The sequence below is a fragment of the Tigriopus californicus genome, chromosome 9, assembly GCF_007210705.1.
Source record: "Tigriopus californicus strain San Diego chromosome 9, Tcal_SD_v2.1, whole genome shotgun sequence".
In the NCBI taxonomy this organism is placed as follows: domain Eukaryota; kingdom Metazoa; phylum Arthropoda; class Copepoda; order Harpacticoida; family Harpacticidae; genus Tigriopus; species Tigriopus californicus.
This window is the reverse complement of record NC_081448.1, coordinates 10,552,661-10,564,848: the sequence shown is the minus strand read 5'-3', so window position 1 is coordinate 10,564,848 and position 12,188 is coordinate 10,552,661. Positions and strand designations below refer to the sequence as shown.

Here is a 12,188-nt window from a genome sequence, read left to right as displayed (position 1 = left end):
GAGTTTCCAAGCACTTTAGTGGGCGTGGATTTATCGGGCGATCCCAGATCGGGCGATGCTCGTTCATTCATACCCCTTCTCGAAAAGGCTCGTCATCATGGGCTCAAACTGGCTATTCACCTCGCCGAAGTCCCCAACGAAACGGAAACCTGGTCGATCCTCACCGAGCTCAAACCGGATCGAATCGGCCACGGTACGGCCATACATCCGAGTCTAGGCGGATCGTCCCGCCTCTGGCCAGCTTTACTGACGGCCCGCATCCCCGTTGAAGTGTGCTTGACCTCGAACCTGTTTTGTCAGTCGGTCCCCACTCTCGAACAACACCACGTGGTCCATTTGAAGGCCGCCCATCATCCATTCGTCATTTGCACAGATGATCAGGGCATCTTCTTTAGCCCCCTCTCCCAAGAGTATGCCTTAGTTCAAGGCCTACTAGGGTCGTCGAATGAGGCCATGGACCAATTAGCCTTGGAAGCCATTGATTATACCTTTGCCTCTGATTCGGAGAAAGACACGTTACGGCGGGCCTTTCAGTTGCCATGAATAACCCTGTGATCCATCTTTTGCAGACTCTGACCTTACACGATGGTCTTGAAAGAGCTCCAAAGCCTAACCGGCCACACGGGACGAGTGTGGAATTGCTCTTGGAATCCTAAAGGCAGTCTTTTGGCCACCAGTGGTGAGGACACGCATATTCGATTGTGGGGCAAAGAAGGCGATCAATGGGTCACCAAGACCATTTTGAGTGAGGGCCACACCCGCACGGTCCGCAATGTGGCCTGGTCAGCCTGCGGGAACTACATCGCGGCCGCCAGTTTTGACGGAACCGTGTCCATTTGGGACCGAAAGAACGGTCAATTCGAATGCAACGCCACGCTTGAAGGACATGAAAATGAGGTCAAGGCTGCGGCTTGGGCCAAATCGGGCAATTTCTTGGCCACGTGCTCCAGGGACAAGAGTGTGTGGGTGTGGGACGTGGATCAAGATGAGGATGAGTACATGTGTGCCAGTGTTCTGCAGGCCCATACACAGGATGTGAAGCGGGTCAAGTGGCATCCTTTAGAGGACACACTGGCCTCCTGTTCCTACGATAACCGACTCAAATTGTTCAAGGAAGACGATGATGATTGGGTGTGCGTGTCTACTTTGTCCTCCCATGATTCCAGTGTGTGGAGCTTTGCCTTTAACAATGATGGATCCCGGATCGCTTCTTGCTCCGAAGACGAAACCATCAAAATTTGGCAAGAGTTTAAGCCGGGCAATGAGCAAGGCATCAAGACACCGGGCAAGGATTCGGCTTGGAAATGCGTCTGTACCCTGAGCGGCTACTTTAGTCGACCCATTTACGATATTGATTGGTGTGCTCAAAGTGGGTTCATTGTGGCTGCGGGTGGTGACAATTCCATTCAGGTTTTCAAAGAAAGCGATACGTCCCAGGACATCAATGCTCCGGAGTTCGAAAAAGTGCTCACTCAGAGTGAAGCTCACTCTGAAGACGTGAATTGTGTGTCCTGGAATCCAACGGAACGAGGCCTTCTGGCCTCTTGTAGCGACGATGGCGATGTTAAACTTTGGACTTTGACAGACTGTTGAAAAATATATGAAAATATGAAAATCAAACAATTCAGATTAGACAAAAAAACAACAACTATATTTTCTCGGACGTATGTGAATAAGTGGGTTTGCGCTTCTCTTTAAAAGCAGAGATGCCTTCTTGAGCATCTTTATACTTCAGATTATCCACCATGACCCCACCCCCGCGCTCAAAGGCGGGTGAAAGGCCCATCTCGAGTTGTTGATGAAAGAATCGTTTGCCTAAAGTGACGATGGCCCGAGGTTTTTCGATAATAGCTTGGCAAGTGGCCTCAACCTCGGTCTCCAAATCTGCCTCGGGCACAACCTTAGACACAAGGCCGGCTCTCAAGGCCTCCTGGGCATTGATGGCTTTGCCTGTGAGCAACATATACGAAGCCACTTTCCGAGGAACAGCTCGGGCCAAAGGAATTCCGGGCGTGGAACAGAACACGCCAAAACTGCTGCCGGGTGTGGAAAACTGGGATCGCTCGGTGGCCAGAACAATATCACACATGGCGACCACCTGGCAACCCGCAGCTGCAGCTATCCCGTCAACCACGGCAATCACGGGCGATTCCCCGCGAACAATGTCAAACATGAGCTCATTGCAACAGTGGAAGATCTCCCGGTGTTTTTCGATCCCATCCTCCGTGGTCATTTCTTTGAGGTTGTGACCGGCCGAAAAGGCCGGCCCATGCCCGGAGAGAACAATAGCCCGTACTTGCGTGTTGGCGTGAGCCTCAGCCAAGGATTTTCGCAATCCGGTCATCATCTCCAGAGAGAGGGCATTTCTCGTCTGGGGCGAGTTCAAGGTGATTCTCTGGACGCCATCCTTGAAATGGGATTGAATCAAGGTCCCCTCGCTACTCAAGTTTCTGCAGAAGCGAGCATAACACGCCACACGCCCGGCTTGGGCCGACATTCTCGGTGTGAAGAGCATAGCCAATAAAGCCAATGTTAATGTTGATCACCACTTCTCACTGATCCTCTGTTCCGAAGACTACATGTACGACATTCAAGCATGCAGCTTGATATCTAGGGTACGTTGCTTCTCACATCACACGTACGTACGTACGTCTGTATTTTGGCCAGTGTACAAGTACTAGAGGATAACATATGTGAGATGTGTGGTGTGGGATACATACATACATACGTACACATGCCTCATGTGTACGAGAAATCGAGGATGGGAAGTGGGAATGACGACGAACGAGCGAGGATGGGTATGTTTTTCCTAGTAACAAGTGAAAATGGGTGTCTCTGCCAAGGGGAAAATTCACTTATGACGTCTCTGGGAGGATCTAGGAGAGCCTTAACGAGATTATGCGCATTGCCCTGGCTTCATTTGTTCCTGTTTTCCTTCCTAAGGCAGAGGCTTTGTTATTTTTGTTCTAGGCCTGGCTCATGGTGTTTGTGTGTAACAAGAATTCTTTATTGGCACATGAGATTACTTCCAAATACTGCGTTGTGATAGTGTTGAATAACAATCTTTTGAAGAACATGAAAAAAATCGATAGATTCCAACCAAGAGCAACGAAGTCATAACTGGAACTTTGAACAATTACAGCATCAGTACGGCTCTGGCAATGGGGTTTTTGGTGGAAGACATAATGTTGAAATGAATAAATTATATTTAGGGGCATCATACTGTACCGAACAACAGTAGAGGGTCATTGAAAGATGGATTGCCCAAACTTCCCAAGACATGACTGCTGCCGAAACACGGAGAATTTCATTTGTAGCGAGTTCGAGATTTTTGATAAGAGCTTACTTAACGTTGATCAGGTTAGGGAACGGATTTGACCCAACTAAAAAGACATTTCGTACGAGAGCAACTTTGAAATTGGCTTGAACAAGGTCATGGGGTGTGGGGGTGAACGAATCAAAAATAGTGTCATTTACAAAAAGTTCTTTTTTAATAGGGGTCGTGGTGGAGATAAAACCATTTGGAATACGGCGATTCCTTACGCCATGAGAGGTGGTGTTTTTTTCTGAGCAAAAGCGATAAAATGAGAGTTGTAGACTATGGAGAAACTCCTAGATCTTCTTGTATGTGTGTTTGTGTGGGGTGGGGGGGAGAAAATGAGAGTTCGGGTTGGTTTGGTTCATCATGACTAAAAAACGATACGTTAGATGGCACATTTCCAGCGCTCTTGGGGAGCGCACCAATCACTTGGCCATTTCCTAGGGGAAAATTCGGAATGAAAAAAATTGAAAATTCCTCCTCTGAGAAACGACCAACTTCACCCACCACTCGCCCTTAGTCCTAAAGTATCAGGAAGCGATGGGCTGGTGAGATGGATGGATGAATGGATTGAGGCATGGGTTGGTTTTCATGCTACCATCAAGCTTAAAATCATTAGGTCACGCTTGGTTATGAGCTTGGTTAAAAAATAGTGGGGCGACTCTCCGAACTTCGGAAGCTGGCAAGGCCGCACCCGGATTTCAAGTCAACGAGCCTCGATTGACTTTGGAAAGATGGATGGATGGATGGAAGGATGGATAGTTGTTTGGTTGTGTCTCGTCATGAAATTGGGGAAGCATAGGTTCTGCTCGTTATGACATCTTTGGCCAAGTAGAAAGCCGGGTATCACAGCATCATTCATTGACAGACCTTGACTCGGGTCGATCGAAGGGTGGGTGGGAGAGGGCAAGGGGGGTCGAGGACCTATCACAGGAATTTTCAGTTTCTCGTTCTGAAGGAGGCCGCCTTGGGTTGCTGTTAATGGTTTGAGGGCTTCCCCCGTGGTATACATATTCAATAATAAGCGCGTCATTCTTAGAGGAGTTTAGAGGTGAAACTGAGCTAGTCTGGACCCAGACGAGCTCCGATACAACTGCTCCTTGCGCACTTCATACTGACCACTTATCTAAATTGGAAGACAAAATAACTTCATGAATTCTACGGCCTTCAATACACTGCCTCTTGAAGGTCACTCACCACAAGTTCCTTCTTGCCTCCGGTGAATTGTTCAACCAACCAGTTCTTAAAGGTCACCCCAAGGCGTTTCTCCTCCTTCAGAATCAAGGTCAGACGGAAAGTGCTGACCATGTTATTATCCACGGCGATCACGCCCAAAGACCGCTCAGACTCACGGCCATTGGTTTGCTCACGCATTTTCAAGATCACCGTGGCACCACGAACACCATAAGGCTCGTCCTCGGACATGTGTAGGATATCATGGACAGCTTCGGTGAGGGTGGTGTGAAGGCCGACAAAAGCCAGACCGCCACGCTCTTGGTGGGACACACGGATCAGATAAGCTACCTGAAGTCGAACAAACCCATCGTTTTTTTCATCTTTCAATCTCTGACATGCTCAGTCATTGTCCATCCCAACTTACTTGTTCCTCTAATCGGTCGGTCAGAAATTCGTGGAGTTCAAAGTGCCGCAGATGAGCCACGGGACTGCGGACGGACACCTCCAGACTCTGATTGCTCGGACTGGATCGGGTAGCCACCGAACTCGAGGATGAGTCCGTGGATCCGGAGCGTTGCGACAATTCCGATCCCGACGATCCCAAGCATCGGGAGATGGGCGAGATGGGGCGTTCTTCGGCTTCGCAGTGGTAGAAGTCGTTCTCCTCCTCTTCAAACGACAAACTACTCACACTGCCCAAGAATAATCGGCGACGTCGCAGTCTTTCCATGTTTTTCTGGGACTCGATCAAGGGCGAAAGGTTGGATCGTTGGGCCGGCTTGGAGCCGCGTACGGGTGTTTGAGTCATGCTACAAGGAGACAGATCAAAGGGTCAATCTTAGATCGTCCCAATTTGCCCAATGCTGGAGTGGGGCTTGAGCCAGCTGGCAGGCTTCTAAATGGAACCACCTCCTCCTCTGGGGTTCAATTTAGTCAGCCAGATCACCCTCAATGTTCGCATGGCACGGCCTTGCGGGGAGTTTCTAACTCTCTGATCGACCGATCACACGTGTCTTTAATCAGCGGTGTTGTTTTAGTTCGGCAAGTCCAGCCATTCGACCATGACTTCCTCACTCATAAAACCGGTACTTTGAAGCAAGGCTTAGTGATTGAGCCAAACAAAAGATTCCGGGGATTAAGTTGTGGGTTCGGAATGTTTTGTGAATCATGAATATTCGGAAAACATCTGATGCAACTTTCTAATTTGTTGTGACATTCTAATCAGGTCAAGGTTGGATTGGGACATTGGCCAATCAATGTGCAAAGCTGAGGATAATTTTGTCTGTGTCGAATTGAACAATGTCTATCTGAACTGATAGGAATTTCAAGCCATGTCTTAAAAGATTTATCCTTGAAAACCGATTCATTCCTTTCCCGTTTCTACCCATTTCCTTGGCCAGGGATGTCGCAATACCAAAAAAGACCCGTTTTTGAGATGATATTGAAAGCTCTATTATTGCATTAGGAAATACTAAAAAGAAATTCACTTGGTCATTATTTCCTATTCACCTCGATTCGACATTTGCCGATGGGAATTGTAATTCCATTGGCATCAAGTTTTGAACCTACCTTGTGGTTAAATGGAAGAATCACTTTACCCTGAGTCACTGGGAACTACAAACAGGTGTTCCACTATGTTCCTCGGAAAGCTGGAATCGGTATCAAGGTTGCACTTTCGAATGTCGTTGCTTCAGTATTACAATCCGAACTGAAGGTTACTCTGCAGAGTGCTTCGTTTTATCGTCCTTCGGATCAGGCCTACAAGTCAGTTGTTTCATGGCCTCGAGCACAAATCCGAGCGCCGTGCGGGCGTTCGGCTCGCCATCCTCCGTTTCAATCAGATTCCACGAAGGAGGCTTGTTCCGCGCGTAGTAACAGAAATGCGCAGACTAAACAAAGCGCAGAATTGACTGTTCTCCAGCTGCCAATTGAAAGCAGATAAAAGACTCGAACGTAACGATGCATAGGAACGAAACATAAAAAAACAATTTATTTAATTGAGGAGTGGTTTAGGAGGTTAAAGTCATGCTTTCTTTGTTCCAAGCTGGATTTGAGGAACACGAGGTAGTTGGGCTCATTCTTCGACGCCCGATTCCATCGGCGATCGGGCTCGACTTTCGCTAAAGAGTCTCTGTAAAAGACCTGGTCTGTTTGAATGAATATGGGCTTTGATTCTGCGCTGTTTTGTCGATGGAAGCTTGATTGACCGACCGAACGACCTTTGACGTAAAAGTCTACTCCGTTCCTCTAGGTTGCAATCTAATTTTAGTCAAATCAATAGTTTGGACCGGCCTTTGTCACACACCTTGGACGTCTAAGATGAAGCCTAACGCCACCACAAGGGCTCCTACCACCACTCTAAGCTTCAAGGCCTAAAGGATGAAGGGTGAGCTAAGACTTACGTATAAGTAAAAACTACCAATGGCTTCCTACTGAGGCAAAACACTTTGGTGGTCTTTTTAACCGGGTTCAACAGACTTGCAGTCCTCTATCAGTTGACTCCTAAGGGATAGATAGATCACCTAGCTCTAAAAAAGGTGACGGACTTTGGCATAATTGAACAAAGGAAGGAATGAAAGAAGGAAGGTAGAGGGGCAGCATGGCTTTCCGGCTCGTAATTGTCCCTTGTTCGTGTCATATCCAAACAAATCACCGTGTCTGAGATTGCCTTCCAGGTTGAGGAAATCTGACACCCATCATTGTAACTCTGCTCTGGCTTTCCCACTCGATTTCTCTGCAGGGTCGTAGAGCACTTGAAGTCTGCGCAGTGGTTAAAATGTTTTTTTTTCTTTCAAATTTTGATGGAAATGCCCAAAGCATTTTGGTATTTTTGTTGGTCTGAAGAAATAAGGAGCAACTTTGGTTTTATTGCCTTATTAAATTCTAGCTCAGATTAAAAAAATACATACCTTAAATGTATTGCAAACTGCAATTATCATAAAATGTATTTCTTGCAAATCAGGAGCACACTTAGAAGTTAGTACTTGAATAGGAATTAGCATGTGCTAGATTAATATGCGAATGAATAGTCATTTTTTCAAGCCTTTTGGCTCTAAAATGCCAAGCAAGAAAAAGGAAACTTACACATTTTCTTCTGCGATATTAAATATCTATTTTAATTGCTTCGGAGTTTGAATTCAATCATAACCGTTTGTGGCACTTTAGAGCTAAAAGCATAACTAAAATACCATTCATTCCCTTGTAAATCAGTGTGAAAATAGATCACATGCTAATTCGTATTCCATTACTTACAAAGTGTGATACTAATTTTCATCAGATAAGTTTACGAAATTGCACTTTTTCTAAATATTTTAGGTTAGTATATGTTAAGCTGAGCTAGAAATCCATAGAGTGATGAAATCAAAGTTGTTTCTCATAATTTTGCCAGCCATAAAATGCCACAATCTTTTTGAGTATTTCCCTAGAAACTTGTTGAGCCTTCTATACCACCGTGTTTACCTGTCGTGCACCAATTTCACTGTGTGACCATCTCGATCAAGTAGAATTGGGCCTTCGGTCTCGAACTGAAAGATTCATCAAGGTCATGAACTTTGAAGACTTCCCTCGCTTCAGATATCCGTTTCGTTCCACTCAGTTCCGTCGTGGATTTTCAAACCCGTGATTAACCGAATGTGTTCGAGTACAACTCAGGCATATTTTTTTTTGTTCCTCTCGTTGGAGTGAAGAATTTGAAGGGAAAAGGTCAGTGCAAGGAGTTCAAAACTCTGTCTGATCAAACGAAGGAACGTACTATCTTCGTAAACATGGATTTCCATCTGAGGAACGCTTCGTACTAGTTGTACAGTGTCAGTACTTCCTAAGCTTTAATCACTCCAAATGATAGTTCTTATGTACTTTGATGGACTTCAGAGGCTGCACCAATCCTTTGGTTTATAAAGTATGAGGGAGTACTTTTTTCTACTCAAAGTGAGTTCGAAGCAAATCGTGGATTGAATGAACAAGAAGCAATCAGGTAAAATCTGAATCTTCTTGCGCATAGCTTAAAAGAGTACTTGAACATGTGAGAAACTCATGGAAACTGTTAAAATTACCCAAATTATATCCTTGAATTTTAGCGTTCATCTTTTTTCAATCCAGTTATTTCTGACATTTTGTTGATTCTCGTTGGCGTGCCTAAATAAAATGTTCAAAAAATCTTTGAAACAGTCCCTCCCCCAAAAAAGCTTGAATGAAGGTAGATTTTTCTTTCTATAGTATTTCAGGTTATGTTCAAGAGGACCAAACTCCAATTCCAAATTAACAATTAAATGATAATTGAAAGCTAAGGTGGTATATGGCATAAGAAAAAGCATTGGCAGGTAGAGAAGGCAAAGATTGTTTGCTACCTGTTGTTTACTCAATTGATCCACGTTATGGGTTCTCAAATAACCGCAATTGTCATTAAGATGATTTAGGTATGTTTCTCAAATGTTTCGTGCGTTCGTAAGTTTCTTTATGGTGCGATTTTGGTTTCAATGGCTAATTATGAAATTATTGGGCCATTTTCATGAATTCTTCATCACCGCTATAAGGAAAGTTCAAGAGGGAAATCTAGTATTGTTATGTAACCGTTTATTCATACCGGGTGCGCCATATTATCGTCTACACTCGCTTGTGGCCCAAATAACCGCGTCCATGGGAGGTCTGGCTAAATTTCCTTTTTCAGACATAGCTTGCATGTAATCAATACCAACCATTTTCAACCAAATTGCTGGTCTAAATCTAAAGATGGACGAAACAGACTCTTTAACATGGAAGAACTGCAAACGAGGGTTGTGGACAAATTTGACTAAGGTGAGACTGCTATCGAAATTGCCAACAGTTTTGGCATCTAACGCACCTTGGTTTGCAACATTAATAAGCTTCAAACCGCCACCAGGGTAGTTTTCACGTACAGCCCTACCTTGTACTATGATTGAGCTGCAGAGGATTGTGGTCAAAATTGATTTGGGCCCCAAACGTCCCCAATATGAATCCCCTGAATTTGAGCATCTGCGGGCATGTGGAGGCCGTGACCTCTCCCACCATCCTCAGCAAAGCGGGCCAGTTGAAGGCGTCAGTTGGTGAGTCCTGGCCCACCATGGCCAACGGGTACTTAAAGAAGCTACTCGCCAATTTTGTCTACAAGCTCAAGCTCTGAGTGGTTGTCAAAGGCGGTATATTTGAGAAATTTAATTTTACGATGTATGCTTTCCAACTTTAGAATTAGATATCTTAAGCTCTCCGACTCATTGCAAATGAGTTCTACTTCATTAAGTCCATTGAAATCAATATATCAATAAAAAAATCAATATAATATGGAGCACCCGCTGTAATATTTGTCCTACAAAAGAATTATAGTTAGTGGATCTGGCTAACGTTTAAATATAAGGTTGACCTGGAATTTTGACCCATATATTGTCCAAGCCTGACTAAAAACAGAACCCTGTGAATGAATAAAAATCTGATACAAATATTACAGGAGAAGCGAATTGAACAATGAAGGAGGCCGAGAATGACGAGAGAAGGACTTTGAGAGCTTGAAGGTGTTCTCATAACGCACCAATGAACCTGTACCCTTGTTGGGATCAAGCTCATAAATGCCTTCAAAAGCGTACACTATCAGATGCCTTTCGTACATTCCTTTAACATTACGCAGACCCAATTTTTCAGAATTTTGTACAGCCCCAACTTTTCTAGTCTCTCCTACAGCGAGCACTCTCTCATCCATTCTATGCTCTTAATAAAACACCTGTAGACATGCTCGATCTTTTGCAAACCCACTGAACTAATTGGACCTTAGATGGGCGAAGCATATTCTAGAAGTGGCTGAACAAATATGACTTGAACGGTGGTTGTAATTAGTGTTCTTAAATTTTCGTCACTGGATAATGCCCTAAGATGGGCAATACTAGAGAATTAATCATTTTGATTTACTGCCGTATCTGAAATGATTGCAGCGTATCTATCATTTGATTTCGAGTTGACTGAGGCCTGGCTATGACCTAATTAATGGTGCTATTTAGTCTCATAATCGACATGATTAGTCAGAAAATGGGGTTAAAAAATGAGCCAAAACGTTTTAGAATTGGATAAGTAGCTTTAACAGGCCATGAGTAGGCTATAAACAACACAGATAAAGGTAACAAGATCACTTATGATTGACACAGAGATTACAGTTGGCAAGTGAGCCTTCTGAAATACATGTTGCACCATCTAGCTTGCTAAGGCTTCAATGTTATCTAACAATGTTAACAGAATTAGTATGTAATGCTTATTTCCAACGCAGGGACTTCAGACTGCCTCTTATACCGCTTGGCTATTCACCTGATTGCAATCATTATTAAAATAATACATCAAAATTTGTATCTTATTAAGATATAGTAATGGGGAAGGGAGATTTGTGGTAGGGATGCCCAAAAACTGGTCCTTTTTTGACAATGTAATTGCAAAAAAAAAATCAGTTTTGCCAAAGAAACTCACAGGAACAATTGCCCACTGATGGCAAAGCGGATTCTACGTGAATATTTTTTTTCGAGATGCCTCGTCAATCATCCATCATGAGGTCGAGGAGAAATTGAGGAGTGAACTTCTCAACTGCTTCTTACGTACAATGCGGTAACGTTCATACCCTGCGTTTTGAGAGCACCTTCAATCAAGCCCTCAAGAATCTCGGTTAATTCGAGCCACTGCTCCTCTCTCATACATCTCGGGCTCTTTCATTGTTCAGTTCCCTTCCCTTTAGCTCTCTCATGTGGACAAGAAAACATCGCCATTGAAATGCGTATATCATACCTAACCATGTTGATGTATACAAATATTTAATTCAAATTCCAATTCAGCCACACATACCAGTACAAAGGGTTAGTCCAGTCTACCAACTCAATTTCGGAGGTAATGGTGGATCTACGCAAGTTAATTTTTGATAAATAATTGGATAAAAAACCGGAAATCTTGAACATAATGATATTCTATTATCCCTACAATCATATCCCAGCATTCGTGTATTTCTAAAATTCTTTCGAAATTTTGACAAAGACTTCAAGGCTTTAATCGAGTGGATGAAAATTATGAACAATGTGAATTTGCTTTGACGCTTTGGGACTTTGGTAACATTTTCGATTGAATGAACAACCTTAATTTGAAAAAAAACAGACGTTACATCAGGTAGAAACCTACCTATGCTTTTTGAAAAGAGTGGATTTAGCCCTCTCTGTCAGATTTCCAAAATTGTTTTTCAAATTGTATGTCAGAATCTACCAAAAGCCAAATGTCATAAAAATGCCAAGAGTTGGAAGGTAGGCGAGGTGAGGTAAAATCTTTCCCAAAAATATGCCTTTGTAGTGATTAGAAAAAGTTTGTAAAAAAGATAACCATAATGTGTTAATTGCAAGCGATGAATGTTACTTGAATTCCAACTGGAGAAATCCGAAATGCTATTGGACGACAGCATCGCATGAAAAAACTGGCTATGATTGCTTGCACATTCTTTCACTGTATTTAAGCATTATTCTTTACATTTGGACATTCATTTTTAATGTTGAAAAACATCTTTCATGAAAGTAACCTTGCACATACGCAAACCGGACTCGACGAGTTGGTCAAGAATCTAAGGAATCAAAGCACTCGCCCATCTACTAGGATCTTAATCTCTTACACTCTAGAATGAGTCGAGAAATTTTCTAAGTAGCTTTAACGAGCATGTTGGCTAAAA

At 43.6% G+C, this 12,188-nt stretch overlaps 4 protein-coding genes across 5 annotated transcripts in view; 2 read left to right on the top strand and 2 right to left on the bottom strand.

The window, feature by feature from the left end:
• LOC131886552 (adenosine deaminase-like protein) overlaps window positions 1–563 on the top strand; it is a gene marked incomplete in the record, with an annotated part of 1,460 nt that extends 897 nt beyond the window's left edge. Inside the window, 1 exon segment of the mRNA XM_059234920.1 lies at window positions 12–563. Coding sequence (XP_059090903.1) covers window positions 12–543 — 532 coding nt within the window.
• LOC131886549 (probable cytosolic iron-sulfur protein assembly protein Ciao1) overlaps window positions 1–1,623 on the top strand; it is a 2,684-nt gene extending 1,061 nt beyond the window's left edge. For both annotated transcript variants that reach the window (XM_059234917.1, XM_059234918.1), the window contains exon 2: window positions 570–1,623. In XM_059234917.1, coding sequence (XP_059090900.1) covers window positions 586–1,593 — 1,008 coding nt within the window. In that variant the 5' untranslated portion in view covers window positions 570–585 and the 3' untranslated portion in view covers window positions 1,594–1,623. The remainder of the gene's footprint in view (window positions 1–569) is intronic.
• Window positions 1,624–1,629: 6 nt separating this feature from the next.
• LOC131886553 (enoyl-CoA hydratase domain-containing protein 3, mitochondrial-like) lies at window positions 1,630–2,702 on the bottom strand. The gene has a single exon (XM_059234921.1). It carries the CDS (start codon window positions 2,513–2,515, stop codon window positions 1,649–1,651), a length of 867 nt encoding a protein of 288 aa, XP_059090904.1. The 5' UTR covers window positions 2,516–2,702; the 3' UTR covers window positions 1,630–1,648.
• Window positions 2,703–2,985: 283 nt separating this feature from the next.
• LOC131886554 (uncharacterized) lies at window positions 2,986–6,220 on the bottom strand. Its single transcript, XM_059234922.1, has 4 exons — window positions 6,065–6,220; window positions 4,920–5,304; window positions 4,517–4,843; window positions 2,986–4,445 (listed from the first exon to the last, which is right to left on the bottom strand). Exons 2-4 carry the CDS (start codon window positions 5,301–5,303, stop codon window positions 4,365–4,367), a joined length of 792 nt encoding a protein of 263 aa, XP_059090905.1. The 5' UTR covers window position 5,304; window positions 6,065–6,220; the 3' UTR covers window positions 2,986–4,364.
• Window positions 6,221–12,188: the final 5,968 nt, after the last annotated feature.

Coding starts and splice junctions, on each gene's coding strand:
- LOC131886553 (XM_059234921.1), bottom strand. CDS start 2,515: ATGCTCTTCACACCGAGAATGTCGGCCCAAGCCGGGCGTGTGGCGTGT.
- LOC131886554 (XM_059234922.1), bottom strand. CDS start 5,303: ATGACTCAAACACCCGTACGCGGCTCCAAGCCGGCCCAACGATCCAAC. Junction 4,844..4,919: donor CCGACCGATTAGAGGAACAA/GTAAGTTGGGAT, acceptor GTTCGACTTCAG/GTAGCTTATCTGATCCGTGT. Junction 4,446..4,516: donor GAGGCAAGAAGGAACTTGTG/GTGAGTGACCTT, acceptor CTTCCAATTTAG/ATAAGTGGTCAGTATGAAGT.